Source organism: Maylandia zebra, linkage group LG9, assembly GCF_041146795.1.
Source record: "Maylandia zebra isolate NMK-2024a linkage group LG9, Mzebra_GT3a, whole genome shotgun sequence".
Lineage (NCBI taxonomy): Eukaryota > Metazoa > Chordata > Actinopteri > Cichliformes > Cichlidae > Maylandia > Maylandia zebra.
In genome coordinates this window covers 20,840,210-20,861,280 of record NC_135175.1, presented here as the reverse complement: position 1 = coordinate 20,861,280, position 21,071 = coordinate 20,840,210, and the positions used below count along the sequence as shown (strand labels likewise).

Below are 21,071 nucleotides of genomic sequence, written 5' to 3'. Positions count from 1 at the left end.
AACAGACAGATTGAGATCAATTGCCTCGTTTAGCGTGCACTGACAGATGAATTGAACATCGAGTGGTCACAGATTATAGATCTTTACCTGCTGAGTTTCCTGTGCTTGCTGCTGTTGCTCTTCGTCATATTCTTCAGTTCCTCAGATGGGAGGACCATGCCACTGTCGGTCTGCTCATCCTGAAACCAAAAGTATCAGTGTTAATAGATATCCTTGATGTGATATGTTTTCAAATTAGCAGAAGTGGAGGTGTTTTCTTACATCAGGGGTGGTTTGGTCCTCGCAAGGCAAATGCTCAAAAGTCTGCAGTGTGGCCATGCCCCTCATGTAACTGCACAGATTGGGTTCAGATTGAAAAAGCAAGTTGGAAATAGAGGAAAGTCACTTTCTGTCCATTTTTTTGGTTTTATTTCTCAAGACTTTTATATTAGAATTTATTATTCATGACCGTTCAAGTTGACACTTATGTGCTGCACTTGCTCATTCTCTTTGTTTTTCCTTTTTTTTTTTTTTACCTCAGGTTTGTGACTGCAAGCGGATTTTCTTTGAAGGCCTCACAGCGATCGCTTTCTCCAGTCATAAAAGATCCCAGAGGAATATAATCCTTCCCATCCTGTTAAAGAGAAAGTATGAATTGGGGGCATTTTTAAGGCCCTTTGTGTAGACAAATGTTGTTGTAATGATCTCTGACCTGTTGCACTCTCGCTTGTAGCAGCTCTCCCATTGTCTCCACCAAGTTAGTGAAGGTGGGTCGGTCGGCGGGGTTGCCCTCCCAACATGCTAGCATTGTGCTGTAACTGTACACAGAAGACACACAGGTACACAGCATTTGCAGAACTCTGCAGTAATGTGAAAAACTAAATATAAGCACCTTTAACACCTTTGCAAAACCACTTTTGGCAGCAATAAAGTTTAAGTAATCGTTTTCGGTATGTCAATGACATCCCGAGATCCTGTGGCTGCAAAACAAGCCCAAATCATCACCTTTTCTCCACCACCGTGCAGCTGGTATGAGGTGTTTGTGCTGATATGCTATATTTGGCTTTCACCAAACAAGGTGCTCTGCCAAAGGTCTCCACTTTGCACAATTAATCAAATTTTTTATCTTGATCATGATTTTCTTTTTGCCTCACGCAATTAAATTGAGCACGACTGGGTGATATTTTAATTGCATACAAAAGCAGATCAAGCACTTTCTAAATCAGCACCTGACCACACGCTGCATATACTGATCACAGCTTCTCCCTGCACACAGTGCAGCTTAAAGTTTCCTGAACTGGTCTGGACAAGCAACAAAATCTATGACAAGATTTATAAATCAGTCACATTAAAAGACTTATTTATGACAAAATTCAAATGGGAAGTGCTCGTCCCTCAAATTCGATCATCATCATCAACACACACCTGAATTCCCCAGAAGAGCAAACTGCCCAAACTTCTACTTTCATAGAAGCAGCTCATTGTTGAAAACAAGTTAATCACGTGCATCTGATTATTAGCACCAGGCTGCTCCTTACCCTCTTAAAGCCTATGGAAAAAGTAAGAATGTGTCTGATTGCACACAAACAGACATGATAGCAGACATAATAAACTGGAAAGTGCGACACACAGATAGCAACAGAGAAAAAAAGTGTCTACTCTAAACACACTTAAAGATTAGCAGTATGATAACAGAATGGCTGTTTTGGGAGTCCAAAACAAACATCTTTCTGTGAAACTAAGAGCTGTGGTTAAGGTTGAAGTCAGTGGTTGGACCTATTTTGGGTTCAAACATCCGCTCAGATCTCTGGTGAACAGAAGGTGGCAAAACCTGCTCCTAACCAGCTCGATCAAAGTTGATCAAGTTGAACAAAAGAGAGCAAATATCAATCAGCTTATCTGAACTTGAATAACCTTAAATGAACCTTAACCTTAAATTGTAAGTTAAAGGTCAATTAAGGATATATAGTTTTTGATTGTTTAAACTTCTAAAAAAACCCCGTTTAACTCTCTTTCATACACACACACGGTCAAAACAGTGTCCAAAGTTTTAAATAATGAGGTCAGCATATGTGAAGATGATCCCTGTTTGCCCACAGCTCAGGCTTCAGACAGCACTGAATGCTTTGATTTTGTCATAGTCTAGCATGAGCTCTGTGCGATATCAAAGAGAGCAGATATGCATAATGTGGCTATCCGAGGCGCACGGCTCTGGCTGTAAAGACACCAACTCCGCCCACATGCTGTTCAAACCTTTTGTTTGTGACGAGCACACAATTAGAAGAAAGCCTGCTTAATAAGAAGGCCTTAATGGAGGCTCACAGAGAGAGGAGCTAAGCAGCTTCTGTTAGACAGTGGACGAGCTACATAAGAGCTGCACAAGTTGCTAAAGTTTAGCCAAGAATAAAAATAACAGAGCTGGAAATGAGCATTGGTCACCTTACAGTGTTTTTTCAAAAGAGGATAACTTTATCAACCATTTCAGATCTTTTAAACCTTCCCATCCATCACCCATTGATCGATCAATAGGTCTGGATGGGTCCCTGGACCGAAGGTCAATCAGTAAATAGATAGTGGAGTATATTTCCTCCCCATAAGCAGCTGTTAATAGAAAGTGATTGAAGAGACTGGCTATGATGATGCGCTGACAACTAAAGATTAGCAACACATTTTGTTCTTGGAGTTCTACATGCAGGGATTTTCTTACTGTACAAAATAATAAGGTATACATTTCTGCACAACCCAAACCACCAGCTCTCCAAATCGCTGTGCAGCTGTGCAATTTTTGAGAAATAAATATCAGCTCACATCTCAGGCGTGCTGTATTCTGGCACCCGCATCCTTGTTCCCCCTTTCAGCCTGTGGCAGAACTCTTCATCTATGTGAAGTCCAGGGTACGGGGACGCTCCTATTAAGTGCACACGTTTTGGTTCATGAGGCTCATATGCTTGTGCAGACATTATGTAATGATTGTCCATCCCGTGCCTATGTTCAGAAAAAGCACAGGTCTCTTACCCAAAGAGAAGATCTCCCACAGCAGTATGCCGTAGGACCACACGTCACTCTGGGTGGTGAACACCTTGTCAAAGATGGACTCGGGAGACATCCACTTGAGAGGGAGTCGGGCCTGGCAGACGGTGAAGACACAGGATTACCAAACCTGGCTTATGTGAGAAAACTTTGAAGGATGGCTGATTCCAAAGAATCGCAACAAATCTTTTTAGGGAAAACAAGTTCATGATTTTTTGCTTCATACCTTTGAACCACTCAACATAATGAGTTTATTTATTTATAAAAGCCTTGGTGATAGACTGCCATGACAAAACTACTTCCCCATTTTGGACTGAAAACCACACTATATGAACAACACTTTGCAAGATGTGTCACTTTGTGTAAAAAAAAAAAAAAAGAGTAGTGTGTCATCTTTTTCAAACTAGGTTCCTCAGAAATACTCACATCTCCTTTGCGGACGTAGTCGGGGTCTTTGTAGATGTCCCTGGCCAGGCCGAAGTCACATATCTTCACCACTTTATTGTCTGACAGTAAAACGTTCCTCGCGGCCAGGTCTCTGTGAATACACTGATGCAGGCGCACACAGAACACAGATGAGGACATAAAACCAGTATACGTGTATGTGTATGCCCACAGGTGGAATAGCAAAGAGTCAGACCTTGCGAGAGGCCAGAAACTCCATTCCTCGTGCCACCTGAAAGCTGAAAGAAATGAGATCCTCCAAGTAAAGAGGGGAATTGGGAGCAGTTTGTGGATCTAGAAGCAGAAGAAACAGAGAGGTGTCAAAAGCAGTTTGATTAATGACGAGAATAAAATGTTCACCAGGCTCAGGTCTTACAGAGGCCCTGCTCATCTCTCTCATCAAAGTCTGTGTGAAAGCTGCTCTGGTCGTCGGACACGCTGCTGTCCCAACACTGCCCTCCACCTTTTACTCCAGCCAGCTGAGTGAATCAAATAAAATACTGCATGATGAAGTAAAATTTAACATCTTTAAGATCGTCCAAGTTGCTGGTGAACCACATAGTGGTAGGTTTAGGGTTAGACTGCAGTTTAACTGTATATCAAACATGCCTTACAAAGCACATGTCTTGCAGGTATTTTGGTCTTACAGCTCCTCTGCTATAAGATTACACTTCAGGTATGTTAGATTGGATTGAGGACTGAGGCAGACGTGTCCTCTGAGATCTTCTAAATTGTAGTTTTTAAATTATTTGTTAGTGGAAAATGAATGAAAACATATTTTGCTTTTGGGAACTGAAGAAACTTTTGAGCTATTTGTGAACTTTGAAATTAGAGAACATTGTGTCCCGCTTAAGAACTGATAAACATCTTTGAACTTAAAACCGATTGCAGAAGTGAGTTTTTTAAGTGTACGGTTTTGTAACCGTGTACAGCACAAGGGAGTTAGTATTGTTCTGTCAACCACAAGTAACTCAAAGGTCTGTTTTATTTTAAAAAATAAGTTCAGCAGCTGAACTCACCCGGTCTTGTACAAACACGTCTCTCTTGTTCTTTAAGAAGGTTGAAAGATTTCCAAAACGACAGTACTCGACAATGACCATGAGCGGTCCTGTACACACAGGACAGACACACAGTAAGTAAGTGCAAGGCAAGGTTATCACAGCTAACTAAACCTAAACTAAAACTTAAAGTAGATGTGAAAAAAAAAAACACAGTTTAGTTAAGAAGAAATAAAAATAAAAACTGGACTTTTGAACAAAAATAATTTAACTGAAATTATTTTGTGAACTTGTAAACTTACAAATTAAATACAAATATAGAGGAAATATCCTTAACTTTAGTATTAGTTAGTGTGATAAACATTATAGTAAATTATGTTCTTACAAATTTGGTAAAACTTTGCCTGATGAGGCTTTGATGGATGTGCTTATTGAGTTTGTTTTTACAGATTTTCCTAAATATGACATATGTCCTCTATTCAATAATAATTAAAAATAAAAATAGAAGATCAAAGCTAATGGAAGAATAGTGAAATTAATAAGACCTAACCCAAAACAAATGGGTTTCAAAGAGTTAAAACTAAACTGAAGTGACAAAAAACTGTCTTGAAACTGACTGAAACTAAACTGAATTAAATTAATAAATGAATTAATAAATAAAATAATGATAAAACACAATAAATACAACAAACTGTAATAACTCTGTTGTAAGGCCACAGATGCGCAGGTTCAATTAAATTAACAGGAACACAGTGACTCCACACATATGTGGTGACAAATGCATGGAAACCCCTCGACACACACACACACACACACACACACACACACACACACACACACACACACACACACACACACACACACACACACACACACACACACCTCCTGGTTTGGTGCAAGCTCCCAGAAGGTTCACGACATTCAGATGGTTTCCAATGTGGTTGAGGATCTTCAGTTCAGTCATCAATGCGTTGTGTTCGCTGGCTGTAGCGCCCTCTGGTGGATAGAAGGTAGAATAGTAAAGTGAGTGTCAGAAAAGGGTTTTAGTAATAAGGTAAGGGTAAGGGTTTTAGGTAGTTAAATTTAACCGAATATCATGGACCTAACCTTTGAGCATCTTCACAGCCACAGTCTTGCAGCTGGTGCCGTTGTCTATACCAAATGCAGTTGCCTGCATGACTTTACCAAAGGCCCCACGGCCTAGAAGCTTTCCTGAGAGAAAAAAGACAGCGTGAGAATGTGAATGAAACGGATACGGGAGGTGTGTTTTGTGTCTTTTTAAAACAAATCAGTTAATTATGATTATCATCCAATCCAGATGTGAGGAGCTGATAACAGAAGACTTTAGACCGTACCAGCTGCCCATCTGTCCAAATCCCGCCCTGATGACCGTAAGAGCTGATTAGTTTCGGTAAACACTGTTTACATGTCTCATGCTGGGGTTAATTAGCTGAGCACAGACAACACAGACTAAAAGTCTGATTAATGGAATGAGAGTCACTCCCAATAATAAGCTGATAAGGTCTATGAGAAAATCCTTGTGTTGTTACGTGGGCTTAAATACCTCCTTTCGCTCCCACTGCATTCACAACATCAGTCTGATCTCAGCCCACACAAGAGTATCAGCTAAAAACAAATTTTCTTTAATAGATTGAACCAGCATACCTAATTTCAGGCGCTCCCGGGGGAACTCCCATTGGTTGGGGTCATAATGCAACCTCTCGCACTGCTCATCTATCGGCCCCTCTCCTGTGTCCAGTACGATTGACAAGTACTCGGTTTTGGTGTATGAGCTGTTGGGCTTTGGAAGACAGTCGGTATCAGTTAAAAGAAAAAAAGAAAAGAGAAAATACTTACTACCGTTTTTCATCCAGAACCTGGCAGATCAGCTTTAGAGGGACTCTGAGACATTGAAAAGCAAGCGGACATAAATAACTATAAAGTCAGATTTTTAGTTACTGTGAAGCTGAGAGCATCTTTAAAAGGTTTGTCTATGCATAAAGGAGACATTAAAATCATAGATTTGTCATCAAATCATGTCGTCAAAAGCTATTATTTAATGAGCTAGTTTCATTTATCATATTCTATTATAATATACGATATTATATATTTTATATGTATCATATTATTACTATTATTACTGTATATAAATGTACCAGCATAGAGCATAGTTTGCACCCTAGCAACCGTTTTCTCTAACAACGGCACGTTGAAAAGGAAAAAAAAATTAAATTGTGCAAATTAATTGTGCATTCAAATGCACAATTAATTTGTTTTTGTGCCTATCGATGTCAAAGCATTAATTTGTATATTCTGTTGTACACTAAGCCGTCGAGCGGTTTCCGTAGTGTAGTGGTTATCACGTTCGCCTCACACGCGAAAGGTCCCCGGTTCGAAACCGGGCAGAAACAGACCTTTACTTTAATCTCTCTAAAATAAATAAATAAATAAATAACTGAATATCCCGGAGGAACCCACCCGAGGGATTAATAAAGTATCATCTAATCATCTAGTTTAATCTAAGCCACTAGTTCCTTAAGCATATACAAACACCTTGCATCAGTCTAGGAAAATAAAATTATTACGGAAATTGTTATTTACTAGCATAAAAATATTCACTGAGAAAAACATGTGAAAGAGGAGAGGGAGGTTAAAGGAAGAGCTGAGGTGCTGGTGAAAAATCGCCCTCAATCCCAACACAGTTAACTTTGGTTCTGTGAATTCAGGATGATCGCCAAAACATGATGGGCATTTGTCATGGTCATCCTCCATCAGTTATTCTTTCAGAGACAGAAAACATAACTGACTGCAGGATGGAGTACCTGCGCCAACTTGGAGGGGTAAGCGGATCTTAAGAGTAAAAGTGGAGCCTCTTCCTGCCCATCTAAAGCTACCACCAAAGCTACCAAACATTAACCAGAGTCGCATCACACAAGTCCAATAAGTGGGATAATGGTAGGGCAGAAGTGCTACAGTGTGGGAAACACTTAGACAAATAAAATAAAAGTGACAGTACGCAAACTGCTGTGAGGCAATCAAATTGGCAGGAGAGTGAGAAACACTCAGCCACATGACAAACAGATGAAAATAGCATATACAACACTGTAGGATCACAACACAAGGCGGCTGCGCAGCAAAAAGGCTCAGCTCTATTATTCACAATCAGCACCTGTGATGTCGACATGGCTGTTGGATAATGGCTATTACTGTAGTGTTGCCTCTGTACATAATTACAGTGAATGCGATAGAAGTGGAAGACGTTCAGTTTTAATTACAGGGATTTGCAAAAGTATTGGATTTACTGTTTATGAGTTATAGACATTTTTTATACAGATTGCCTCGTTTTTAGAGGCTCAGAAATAATTGGCAAGCAGTTTCATAAGCCAGTGAGGGCTTTCCCCCATTTCTTTTAATGACAAACTAAACAGATGAAAGATCTGGAGCTGGTCTGATTCCAAGAAACAGAGGTCATTATTAGACCGAGAAAACGCTCAAATAAACCTATCAGCGAGAGAGGAAAAAAGAAGGAATGCAGTGGGCAGCTCTGCAACATCAAGGGGCCTCAAAAAGAGTCATGGAAAAACTAGTTTGGACAGATGAAACCAAGGTTACCAAAATGATGGGAGGAAAAAAAAAGATTGGAGAAAGAGAGAAACTGTGGATGGATTGTGAAGTGTACAGGATAATGATCTAAAGCATACTGTAAAAGCAATCTAGGACTTTTTCAAATATATGAAGTATAGAAAACATAAAAGTGATAGTACATATTTTTCTCATTATGCATAAAACAAACAAAAAAAAAAAAACAAGCAAAATAATCCTCTCACCTGCTTCATTTTTCGTATGAAGAGCGTGATCAAAAACCAAAAGAGAGCAGCCACCACACAGGTACAGGTGAGAGTAGGGATTTCAAGAAATGAGCTTTCTGGAGCACCTGCACACATAAACACACCCAGTAGCTTAATGCTGCTTAAGTCTCAAGGTATTTATTCTTTACTCTACATAAAAATCCTGAGCAGCGGAGGGTAGAATATATGTACATAAAAGAATATATTAATTGATAAAATTAATGTTTATTCCTTTTTGCAGTTATGAGAATTACAATAGTTTATCAGACTGAGGTACTTGATGCTTTAATTATCCATCCGAATGGGGTCACTGTGATTTCAAGGTCACATAACGCACAGAGACCATCATCCTTCCCTCTCATTAAATGTGGGTTTATTACTATTTTCAAATCTTTTTAATGGGATGATGAAGAAATGCCCAGCTCACTACTATGTGGAGCCTCTTGGAGACGTAGGCCGGACCCTTCCGGAGGAAATAAAAATGGGAGACAGCTTCCTTCCTCACTGATCCGAACACAACAACACACACACACACACACACACACACACACACACACACACACACACACACACACACACACACACACAGACGGTCAGTTCTCTTTTTCCAGACCTGGACTGGGAGGAACCCCAGAGGTCCTGCCTCCTCTACTACCTCCGGACGTCAGTGTGTGTGTGTGTGTGTGTGTGTGTGTGTGTGTGGGTGGGTGTGTGAATGAGGGAAACTGAACAAAAGGCTGAGTACGTTTATGTTAAGACGTACTTTGATCAATGTTTACTTAGAAATTAATAAACAGACGTTCATCATCCTCCATTAATAGAACTGACACACTCTCTGTATAAACACTACATCAAAACAATGTGATGTACTTTACTAAATGTCTGCATCCACATTACACACCTATTTAAACACGTGAAAACAAAGCACGTTCAAAAGTGGTTATATATGGATGTGTTACATAGGCAGCTGTGTGGAGAGCCAATTAAAAGGCAGCGATTCTTACCGCTAACCCATATGTAGGCCGAGCTTTCAGCAGACCCCCTCTCATTGGTTGCCTGGCACGTATAGAGACCCTCGTCCTCCACTGTGATCCGGTCAATATGGAGCCTTGCTTCCTCTGCTGATATAACAATACCTAAAGACGGCATCAAATAAATTACAGACCACCGGTTTACCGCTAAAGTTTACGCGTTAAGATTTCTTTACCTGATCCCTGCAGCAGAGCACGCTGGTCTTTGTACCATGTGATGGTTGGGGGTGGGACCCCTCGAGATGGACAGCTGAGGGTCACTGAGCTGCTAACATTAACGGTGCAATCTGTCAAATTACTCACCAGGACAGGAGGCTCCAGGACTGAAGGGGGAGAAAGAGATGAATTATGATAACTTTAATCTGAATTTTCTGCTTAATCTGTCTCATGTAATATTTGAGAGATTGTGTATTTATGGGACTTATATTGCCACTAGTACTACTTCTAATAATAATAATGAGCTCAAAAACATTCTGAGTGGTTCCTCGACAAACTACTGCAGCAGTGTCAGTGGTTCCTTGAGGATATTTAGCATCTAACAGTGCAGCACAGATGAGTGTTTGGGTGTAATCTAACTGAATGCATTAATTATACTGTCCTTGTGGTTTATGCATGTATTTCCATTTCCCCCTTGTTTTATACTTCTGCTCCACTATATTTCAGAGGTAGGCGATTGATTTTACTTCATATCATTATTGAAGACGTATAGTAGTTTTTTACAAATATTTTTTGCAGCAAAAAACACAAAAATAATCAAGTTTAAACATTCATTTGACAGATTACCGAGACACCAGAGTACTGTTTAAAGCAAAATCATCTCCACTTTGATTGTATGGTAACATTATGCCATAGTGAGTTATTTTCCTTTTTGATGAAATAAAGAAACATTAGCGAGCTTCAGACGTTTGTGTCATCTTGTACATTTCTATTGCAAGAATAATTTGTACTTTGAGCACATTGTTTCTTGCAGTTTCCACTGCTGTGTCTACTTTTAGCTCTGTTTTGATCTATACTAACTAAGGAAATGGAAGTCTCTTTTGCTTATTGCCAACTTTGTTCATTTTCATACTCTTCATTACAGTTTTTCCGCTTTGCCTGTTGTGGCCAAAATTAGTGACTGCTGAACAGTAAAAATACACCAGAACAGGAATCATGAGCCAAAATACATGATGATTGTGTATTTTAGCTGTATATACAACTACAGAGTCACCTGAATATGGCATTAATTGCACACACACGCACACACAAACATAAATTTGTAAGATTATTGTTTGCTGAGGATTATTTAAAATCTGTAGAAATGCAACCAGAGCTATTTTCTCCCACAGTTCTCTGGATCCGTGCCACTTCTGGACAATAAGTATGAGCTGGTAGTGACACATGTAGAAGAATGGGCTTGATGAAAACAGATTTTTCTTTATCATGGAAAAACACAACTGTGCCCTTGACTTTGGCCCTACAGCTGCTCATGTTTGGGTCGTCTGGCACCTTATATCGAACTGTCAGCTGTACGCTACTTGCAAGTGTCACCAGTAGTGACACTTTGAATAATTGATAAATAAATGTATAGATGAATATGAATGGAGTTGCATAGATATTTTCTTCTTCTGTGATTTAAATGTTAAATTAGCAGACATTTGGATCATTTTAGGATTATTTTGGTTACACCTTTTGAGCTAAAAGTCCCCGTAGTTGACCTTTAAAGTAACTTTATAGTCTCTACATAACTTGAGGTACAGTAAGGATCCATTTACCCACTGCTGATAATAAGAACTAAAAATAAGAACTTCTCAGTTCTTGTGGGCTAATCTGTTTTTTCACCACTTGATAATTAACAAAAAACCCCCAAAACGGCCAGTTTTTACAGTAGTCACAGTCGTAGTTACAGTCTTGAACAGTTTTGTGATAAAGTGAAACTGCTGCTATTTGTTTCCCATAGTTTTCTGGATCCGTGCCACTTTTGGACAATAACTACAATGCTGTAGTGACACACGTGGAAGAGTGGCCTTGGCTTAAACCTGTGACTCAGCTGAAGTTTGGGTCCTCTTGGGCCTTTTTTTTTTTTATTAATAACCCTGCAATACAAAGAGCAGCAACAATGGGGTGAATTCAAGGTTAATAAAATTAAACTCAAAACTCAAACTAAGTCTGAAAAACTAATAATAAAAATGATTATTATTATTAGTAGTTTTTATTGAACTTCATGACAGATTAAAAAAAACAAAAAACAACAAAAAATTAATTTGGATTGGAGTTTTAACTTGCATTATATTTGCAACATTTCTTCCCTTCAATTTATTGCTTAAAAATCTATTGTGCAATTTTATTTTTTAAATTTTATTTTATTTTTGCCTGTCCCATTTGGTTCTTTAGCCGTCAGAATTGTTTTCTGAAGACCAACAAGGAGACCCAATGGATTTACTTTGCCAAATGGATCATCACGGCCTTGCCGTATTGGTCCATTTGATCGACCTTTGTTGTTATTATTTATTTTATTTTATTTTCAGTTGTTACAGACGGGACAGACATGAGTGAGGGATAGGAAAGGGAGAAAGAAAGATGAAGGAAAAGAAAAACAAGGGAAGAGGGACAGTGAGAAAGGGCACTTAAAAAGAGAAAGAAGAGAAAAAAAAATCTCCTGGATCACCTGTTGAGAGAAAAAGAAGTGAAAACAAGCAAAACAAAACAAAACAGAGCAACATACTAAACACAACACCATCACGTTAATCTAGCTAAGTGTAAACAGCAGTAAATACTAAATATTGAATGTTGTTGTGTAGCAAGCAGGACCGACAGCGCACAATGTGCTTGGAAATAGCAGCCAATAAAGGTGTAGTTTATGTCTATGAACAGTGAACACCCGTTTGCACACTTGTGTGCATCAGCGCGCTTGTATTCAAAAGGTTTCCCCATGTAATGGTCTGCTAGAGGGTGTAGAGAGCCATAGCCCTGTCCCCCAGGGCATGAAGCAGGCATGGAGGAGTTCCAGGCCCCAGACATCCAGAGGCCCCAAAGTGCGAGAGCCCAAGGAGGACCACCGGAGGGGCATCCATGCCACCCTCCTGGGAAAAGCTGAGGAGAGCCCCAGATGAGGGGTCACCCAATAGCCTCAGAGCAGAAGCCAGAGGGGGCTGCAGTGATGTTCTCGCCGGCTCTGCCGGCAGCCAGCTGTGCCAGAGTGAACCGAGTCACAGGCCCAGAGGCCGGAGGCCTGAGGGCCCCCTTTGCCCCGGAAGAGGCCTGACCGAGCAACAGGCACCAGGCCCTGCCAAGTAGCCACCGGGAGTGAGCTGGTACATACCTGAGCGCCCAGCCCCCCTGCCCCGATGGCCAGCAGAGAACAGGGGTGTGTGCAATTTTTTAGTGTGGGCGGTAATCACACTTCTGCTGTAGGAGTCTCAAAAACGTACAAAAAACTCACGTAACAAATCTGACTCATTCAGTGTGAAGGGGTTAAAAAAAATAAGCCATCTGAAATAAAATAGAAATATCCAGGAATTGTTCTTAATTTACGTCAACGCAACATTCTGGACAAAGCTTTGGTACATTTTCTTTACTAAGACGTTGGATGTCTACATGACACGACTTTGAGTTCAGAAAGTGTTGTGTGTATTCATAGACAGAGAGTGACTCCTGTTTTGAAGTGATAAATAAAAGGAGTAAAAGTGAAAGTAATAAAAATGAAAGTAAAACTACGGATTTTCCAACTAGAAAAACTGAGCTGAAACAATCAAAAATCACTCCGGAAATGAAGTGAAACTGAATTGAACTAAAAACAAAAGAAAAACCAAAACTAATTTCAGAACATTTTCATTGTGCGGACAGCTGCTTGTGCGTGAGTGCATACAATGAGGCCAACACAGCTCTTATACACTATAACTGCACAACGATACATGATAATAAAAATAGATGACTTCATACTCTCCATGTTTAAAATTTTTCTCCGTTTCTCCCCTTTTCTTGTTTTTCCAGCCCCACCACCACCACTTCTTTCATCCTAGTCACCCCGTATCTCTAGTAATTCCCTTGCTGGGTGTCCCGTGGGAGGAAGTTGACGCGCTAAGCCCTGATTGTATTCAGAACAGCCGTAAAAGACACGAAGAAAAGTCACTTAACCACAGCAACTGATTGTTGTTTCCTCTATCTTCCTCCTGCACAACAATTGATGATTGTCTGCGAGGGCTGGGGCTTGACAGTGTCTGATTGGCTGATTGTTCCTGCAGCGCTGCACAGGGGCCTGTAAATGTGGCATTGTGGGAAGTGCCATTGTGTGCTCTTCCTCCAGTCAAGAGCTCATTCCCACGTGAAAGAGGTGCTGAGCTGGAGTGCAAGAGCAAAGCTAGGGTGGGGCCCCAGGAAACTAAGGGGACCCATTCCCAAGCAGCAAGACCTCTGTGAATGTGTGTGTTTGCAAACAACTGCAACATAAAGTACTAGAACAACATGAAGAGGCTGTGAGTTTAAATGTCCTCAATATGTCCTTTTTTTTCTTTTCTTTTTATAGAAAATTAATTTTAAGTTAAACTCCTTCTGTAAGTCTGCAAACACATATTAAAGATCGCCATAAGCAAAACAGTTCAAACTACAATAGGTTTCACTTATCTTCAAAAGCTTTGTGCAGTTTTAAAAGGGTACTGTAAAAAAAAAAGCTTTCTTCTTTATGAGTGCGTTAGGTTGAGATTACTCACTTGTCACCTCCACCTGTGTGTCCAGGTGTGTCTCCTGCCCGGTGACGATGTGGCGGGCGGAGCATCTGTAGGCTCCACTGTCTCTGGCCGTCAGGTTGCTTATTAACAGGACCAGCGAGTTGGAGAACTCTCCAAATGTGAACTGCTGATTATTTAAGCCGCGAGACTGGGCTTCCTCTGTGTTGTTCACTCTCTGCCATGACAGTGCTGTGTACAGGTATTTATTGGCTAAACAGGTGAGGTGGAGGTCTCCACCCTCTCTGGCCTCCTCCAGCTGCTTTACACAGAAGCCTCCAGGGACATCTGATGGAGACACAGAGCAGAGAAATACATGGATTAGTTGGAAAGAAGAAGTAAGGAGGAGGTATAAACAAATAACCCTCCACTGAGATGAATAAGCCGTCTCAGTTTCCCAACATGCGAGTCTGGATCCTGACTGGTGCCTGAAACCAGGAGAGCTCATTCTACCAAGTCTTCATTTCTATAACCTTTGATGACTATGTTGAATGGCTATTGTGGGTTAAAGCAGCTAGTGGAATACAGTAAAAAGGCTTTTTATTTACTTTAGCCATCTGAAACTTCCCGTGGAAACGGCTTGAGAGTTTCCTGATGGCAGATAGTGTTTATCTTTCTCGAACACCCCAAGGCCTCCCGAAATAAGTGGACCTGCCAGTCCAAGGAAGTGCGCTGCACGGGGAAGTGGAATGATAAGAGCGCCAGGTTCCTGTTTCGCTCTTGCTCACACACTAAAAGCTCAGCGCAGCCTGACTGCAGACACATACACACTCAGGTTTTACCTGTACAACACACTTCACATGGCATGCAAAACTACAGAGTACGAAATGTACGTGATGCATGCAAACTGTTATGTGCTACCGGGTATTTTCAACTCTGCCTGATATCTTTGTGCAGGCATTTCTGCTCAGCTTTACTTCAGTTCTTGTATCTGAACAGTAATTCACACTTCTGGCTTTAAGTATATCTGCATCATACTGACTGCAGTTTTATTTTATTATTATTGTCAACCATTTAAATCCATTGCTCTGAGACAACAAGGTCTCTTTTTATATCAGTGTGGTGATCTTGCTGCAATACTCTTGCAATACTCAATATCCTTATCTTTTTTTGTTTTTCAAACATGATCATTATGCGAATAAGCTTGTATGCACATTTGCACATATTTATGGCCTCTTCATTTACTGCTAATGTTGACTGAAGGGTATTTTGTTTTTCATACAACATAGTAAAGATGTTGTAAGCTCAAGTTCATCATAAAACCCTGAAAATGTGCCAGCCATTAGGGAATGCATGAATGTGTGTGTGCGCGCATTGGTGTAAAAAGCAAATCAATATGAATCATAGATTTCAGAGGATTTTAACCTTCATGCTAGTAATGGAGTTGTTTACAGTTAAGTTTTTGAATAAAGGTGTTTTTCATGTGTGCTATTTTGCCTTTGTGGATTTCAGCTTTAATTCAATGCAAAAGTATTGCATTAACTGTTCTTACACACAGTCCCACATTTTTAGAGGCACAGAAGTAAGAGGTCAACTGGCCGACAAGCAGTTTTTCCCTTGAAAGTTATCATTAGACTAAAAAAACCCAAATAATCTATTATACTCCTTAAAAATAATGATTCATGAATCCACTTGCCAGCTCTGCAACACCAAAAGGCCTGAAATACCAGAGAAGGTGACTAAAATGGATGATCGCAGAATTCTTTCCATGGTTAAGAAAAATCCCATCACATTATCTAGTCAAGAACAGTCTCGAAGAGGTAGATGCATCATTGTAAGGTCTACAATGAAGAGACCTACATGCGTGTAAATACAGAGGGTTTGCAAAGGTACAAACCATTGGTTACATTCAGGAACAAGAAGGAAGCATTAGACTTTGTCAGAAAACAAACTAAAAGAGCCTGCACTGGTGAAAAAAAGATCTTTGGAAAAATTAAAACCAAGTTAAACTTGCACCAGAATGAAGAGAAAACAGCTCATGAAGTTTACCGCATCATCTGTCAAACATAGTGGAGACAACGTGATGAACCTGCCTCTTTTGGTTGCTGGGCTGGCAGGTTGTCTTTGTGTGTTTTGTGTTAGAGATGCACAGCGGGTGTGGTTGAGTTATTAGTGACTGGGAACACCTCGGCCCAGTCTTCACCAGTATAGACGCGCACTCCATTTGCTCCCTCGGGGGGAAAAACAACTCAACCTTTTTCCTTTTCTCTCTACCCAAACAACATTTCACTCACCACGTTAGGCAAAAAGCAAACATGCCAACACTACTCACTTACTGACTGAGGAATGTTTTTTTTCCTTTGTAACTTCATTGAGTTTTGTTGAATTCAAATAAAATCTTTTTGTTGTTTTACTTGACTAATGGTCTGATTATGTGTCACAGCTTTTAAGCCACTCGTGACAGAATAGTAATGTATGGCTGCCAAAGGAATTAAGGCACTATTGTACATTCATGATGTGAGAGCTGCTAGAAGTAGTAGGATGGATTGTAAAGTGTACAGGGTTCTATTCTCTGCTCTGATTCAGCCAAACGGCACAAAACTGATTGGACAGTGCAACCCAAGAGTTTCTTAAGTCAAAGAAATGGGATATGTTTCAGTGGCCAAGTCATTCACCTGATCTCAACCCAACAGAGCACATTTCACATGTATTAAATACAAAACTGAAGGCACAGAGACCCACATACTGAAGGCAGCTGCAGACCTGGCAAAGCATCTTAGGGACGAAAACAGGACATTTGGTGATGTTCATGGGTTCTACACTACAGAGAGTCACTGACTGCAGAAGGTTTTTTTTATCCAAATATTAAAAACAATCCTTATATTTAAGATTATGTTAGTTTATCTAATTGAGTGTTTAAAAAAGGGTGGACTTGTGTTAAAAGCTGTCATTTTTAAACAATTCATGCAATACCTTTTTAAAGTCCCTGAATTAAATCTGAGAGTCTGCTCTGCAGTTTCATCTTGAATGTTTGAAATTCCACTATAGTGGTGTGCAGGGTCAAATCTGCAAAAAACTAAAAGAAATCTAACTATATATTTGAATGGGTAAAATAATCAAATAAGTATAAGATAGTTTGGTGTTTCTATTTTGGGAACATGCAGGCTCTGCATAAAGAGACTTCGAGTTAATGTACAAAGGATCAAGCAGAAGCTTTACTCCATGTTTATGATGTGGGAATAAGGAAAGAAAACTCCCACAATGATTGATCTTGTCTGGGATCACCTGTGATGTAGAAGTGGATGTCTAGCTGGTCTGCCCCCGCAGAGTTGGAGGCGATGCAGCGATACACTCCAGACACAAAGGCCTCTGCGACAGTCAGGACCCCCACCGTCTATGGAGAGCACAAACATCCGCATGAACAAACCGGCACTTAGGACATTATGAAAAACACCCACATTCATAAAGTTCAGGCTCATTACCTCTGCCACTGATGGCAGGAATCATGTTTTCCATGGGCTCACTGAGAAGACAATAGCGGTCTCTGAGCCAGACCTCTTGCCCATTTCCAACTTAGTAGGTCAACACTCGTATTATAGGTGAGAAGCTCTAAGTGTGTGCAGGAGAGACTTTACTACGAGGGAACCTGCAAGCGTGTGCAGTGGAGTGTCCCTTTAATAAGAGGTTTAAAATATTATGCACACTCTTTTTTGGATTAGTGCACCTGCAGGAAAGGAATATGCCAGAATTTGGACATGAAATTTTTCCTATAGAGCAAACTGGGATTTTTTTTAAAGCTTATTTTCTACAATAATATATCACAGCTTTTCTGTCAGTCCCAGTGTGTATTTCTGTTCTTTACTTACCCTTTTCTTCCCCCGAAGCACTTCCTCTCTGTGCGTAACACTCAGGATGTGGTTGTGTGTAAACGAGGCGGGAAGACTCTCTGTCACAGGGCTCCATAGTGAGGAAGACGTGGGACACACACACCTTGAAGGCGGAGGAAGAGAGGGACTCAGCTGTGTTTGACAAAAATAATTTTTGGCTGCTTCCAGGTGTGCGAGTGTTTTTCTCAGCTGTGCTCAGCAGGAGGAAGAGCAGAACATCAGGAAAACGCTTTGACAGCTGCTGCTTGATGTTAAACCATGAATCACATCATCGTTACTATCACCACATTTTTGTCAATAGCCTCATGTCGTCTTTCCCTGCCCTGCAAACTGACAATAGTGGATCTTTGAAGTGCTATGTAATGTTGGATTGTTCATCTATGAAGGATGCAGAGGTGGTATTGTCATCCTGCCGATTAACTTCCTTCTATTCTTAACAAATTAGCCCACATTTCCAGGACACGAGTTCCTGTCCCTCAATGACTCTTGCAAGTTTAAATCCATAGATTACACACCGGAGGAGCTGTGGGAACTTGAGCTTATGCAAGACGCTTTTTGGTTATTTACGCACATCACCTCATGACGAAAAAATTCTTAAATTATACAAGAGTTGGGTGGGGCCTTAATACACAGACTGCTTGATCAGTTAGTTTCGCAACTCTAGGAGAGAAGATCATCGCTTGGGTTTTTTTTCTCTCCATTTCTTGTAATTAGTCTGTGTAGGAAATGCTAAATGCTAAATTCATGAATTGAAATTATCTAGATCAAATATGATGTGATGTAAAGAGAAACAAAAATACAACCAGGAGTGAGTTATTTTTTTGCAATATAATAATGATGTTAATAGTATCGTAATCTGTAGATATTAATTTTATTTCCTTCTTAAACACACTTTAAGGTGTTCCCAGTGTAGTAAAAATAAGTGCAGGATTTCATTATTTTAATAAACTTGATATAATTTTGAGTATGATTTTTTTTAATTTGTATATAATATATGCATTTAGAGTAATTTACTGAAATTTGTTTAAATGTTTATCAAAATATATCATGTGAAAAAAGATTTTGACCATAAATTGATCTTGTTTACCAAAACAACCCCAAAAAACATTCAGAAAAATTGTACATGTATTCAAATGAGTCATTACTTAAACAATTACTGCAGTGTACATAACAAAGTCATAATAACATAATTTTCATATGTGATACTGTTACGTTCCCCTGAGCGGTCTAGGCGGGGAGGGGGAAGTAACAGAATTGACTGGGTCAGAAAAAGGAGTCAAGGAGGCAAAAGGGTTAAATTAAAGAGTTTTATTAAAGTTTCAATTTATACTAACTAAAAGAGACGGACAAGCCGCTATTACCATTTAAGGAAACAAACAAAACTCAGGCGTTGGTCAATAAAGTAAAACGTAAGCCAAAAAGAAAGAGCAGCTCACTAGCTGAAAACCACCAAAAACACAGCTCACTAGCTGTAACCACACTACTGGCACTCTGGCCCAGAGCTCACCTTTCCCTGGGCTTAAATACTTTTAATTACTGATGTGAGTCAGCTGTGTAACAGGGAAAGGTGGCACCTCAGGCAGAAGAGGTGGTGGGACATGCCCACACAGGCACCTTCAGGAGGTGCCCTGCTAGGGCCGTAACACCCCCTCCCATAAATACAAACCCGTGGTTTGTCAAACTATCACGATAACCAAAACAAGTCCATAACCGTTTCATCACCTACTTGCAGGCTTTCCACCTACCAAACCCCATAGCAATGGTTGGGCATTTCCTGCGGAAGCTGCCAACCCCATCTCAGTGGGTTCACAACATTGACAGAGAGTGGCCCCAGACCCTTGAAAGAGTGTCCCATGTGATAGCCAGGGCTTGGAACCATCATGTGGAGAACCCAGCAGGCAGCTAGTGGGCCTTATTGAAACACTTTGCAGACGATTCCTCAAGTCATCGGTACAGGCATGTTTGTTAGCCAGGGTTGCGGGTCTTACTGGTGGTTTTATACACAGTCTGTTCCCCTGCAGGTCATTTTGGGGACCTGGGAAATTGTCAACCAGCGGCCGTTCAGGGTTAATTGACCCCTTACACTGACCACAGGAGCCCCTTACACAACTATGCCCCAAGTGTGGTCCTTTGCTGGGCCTGACAACCTTGTTAGTTTGAGAACCATGAGTGACTGTTTTCAAATCAGGCCTTCTTCCCTTTCGATATGCTTTCCGCTTAAGTTTCACACAACCAGCAACCACATGGCCAGGCTTGTGGCAGAAGAAACACAGTTTTGCTTTGGAACTTGAAACCACCACTTTTTCAGCCTCGTTAGCTGGCTCCCTCCTAGCTCTCCAAGATGTATTGTAGTGAGAAGGGATGTCACATTCTACAGCATTTGTTTTATGAGTTGGGGTAAACTCATCAGCCAGTATGGCAGCCTGCTGTAAAGTGGAAACCCTCTGTTCACTTAAATAAAGAGCAATACACTCAGGAACAGAGTTTTTAAAATCCTCCACAAGCATGAGCTCACGTAACGACCCCAAACTGTTAACCTGGCTTGCAGAGCACCACCTACCAAAAAGCTTTGCCTTCTCCCGAGAAAAGTCAAGGTAGGACTGACCCTGTGCCAACTCCAAACCTCGAAAGTTCTGCCTATAGGCCTCAGGCACAAGTTCATAGGCTTGGAGGACGGCACTTTTGATCTTTTCATAAACTAGGCTGTCCAGCCTAGACAGACCAGAGCAAGCTTCCTGAGCCTTACCTGTGAATTTACACAGCAACATCACCCCCCACACGTCTTCAGGCCACTGTAATGCAGTTGCTATGCTTTCAAACACACTGAAGAAGCTCTCAACACTGGATTCACAGAAAACGGGAACCAGGTGGATGTTACTGCTTACAAACGAGCTTCTAGACACCTGTGCACTGATGGCTTCATCAGCCATTTTGGGGGCCGGAGAAGGGTTAGAAAACACCCTAATTAGGACACTACCACACCCGTCTGCCAACTCACTCAGAAACTACACAACTTAGTTTAACTGACCAACTGACCTCTTACAGCATACACAATAAACAAACACAACTTACCCAGTTCCTAAGCACAACAACCTTTACCTACCTATCTTCTGGAGCGTGCTGGGCTCAAGGCGACTTGAAAGGCAGAACTTCAGCGACCGGGGCCCTGAATTGCCTACCCCCAACAGGGAACTAATCCCCGCTCAGGATT

General features: G+C 40.7%; 1 protein-coding gene and 1 non-coding gene across 4 annotated transcripts in view; one reads left to right on the top strand and one right to left on the bottom strand.

Annotated features, from left to right (window-relative positions):
* flt1 (fms related receptor tyrosine kinase 1) overlaps positions 1 to 21,071 on the bottom strand; it is a 43,212-nt gene that overhangs the window by 2,582 nt on the left and 19,559 nt on the right. Inside the window, exons 11-29 of one of the 3 annotated variants that reach the window (XM_014414181.4) lie at positions 17,840 to 17,963; positions 17,259 to 17,367; positions 14,019 to 14,321; positions 9,507 to 9,653; positions 9,304 to 9,435; positions 8,279 to 8,385; positions 6,117 to 6,252; positions 5,559 to 5,663; positions 5,334 to 5,447; positions 4,473 to 4,561; positions 3,830 to 3,932; positions 3,650 to 3,747; positions 3,436 to 3,558; positions 2,995 to 3,106; positions 2,788 to 2,887; positions 692 to 797; positions 516 to 613; positions 262 to 331; positions 88 to 179 (exon numbers count right to left, since the gene is read on the bottom strand). In XM_014414181.4, coding sequence (XP_014269667.1) covers positions 88 to 179; positions 262 to 331; positions 516 to 613; positions 692 to 797; positions 2,788 to 2,887; positions 2,995 to 3,106; positions 3,436 to 3,558; positions 3,650 to 3,747; positions 3,830 to 3,932; positions 4,473 to 4,561; positions 5,334 to 5,447; positions 5,559 to 5,663; positions 6,117 to 6,252; positions 8,279 to 8,385; positions 9,304 to 9,435; positions 9,507 to 9,653; positions 14,019 to 14,321; positions 17,259 to 17,367; positions 17,840 to 17,963 — 2,268 coding nt within the window. Of the gene's footprint in view, positions 1 to 87; positions 180 to 261; positions 332 to 515; positions 614 to 691; positions 798 to 2,787; positions 2,888 to 2,994; positions 3,107 to 3,435; positions 3,559 to 3,649; positions 3,748 to 3,829; positions 3,933 to 4,472; positions 4,562 to 5,333; positions 5,448 to 5,558; positions 5,664 to 6,116; positions 6,253 to 8,278; positions 8,386 to 9,303; positions 9,436 to 9,506; positions 9,654 to 11,538; positions 11,978 to 14,018; positions 14,322 to 17,258; positions 17,368 to 17,839; positions 17,964 to 21,071 lie in introns of those variants that run through there. The other 2 variants (XM_076888145.1, XM_076888146.1) reach the window with 2 other exon arrangements.
* On the top strand, positions 6,790 to 6,862 carry trnav-cac (transfer RNA valine (anticodon CAC)). The gene has a single exon. It is a non-coding gene; the product is annotated as a tRNA-Val (tRNA).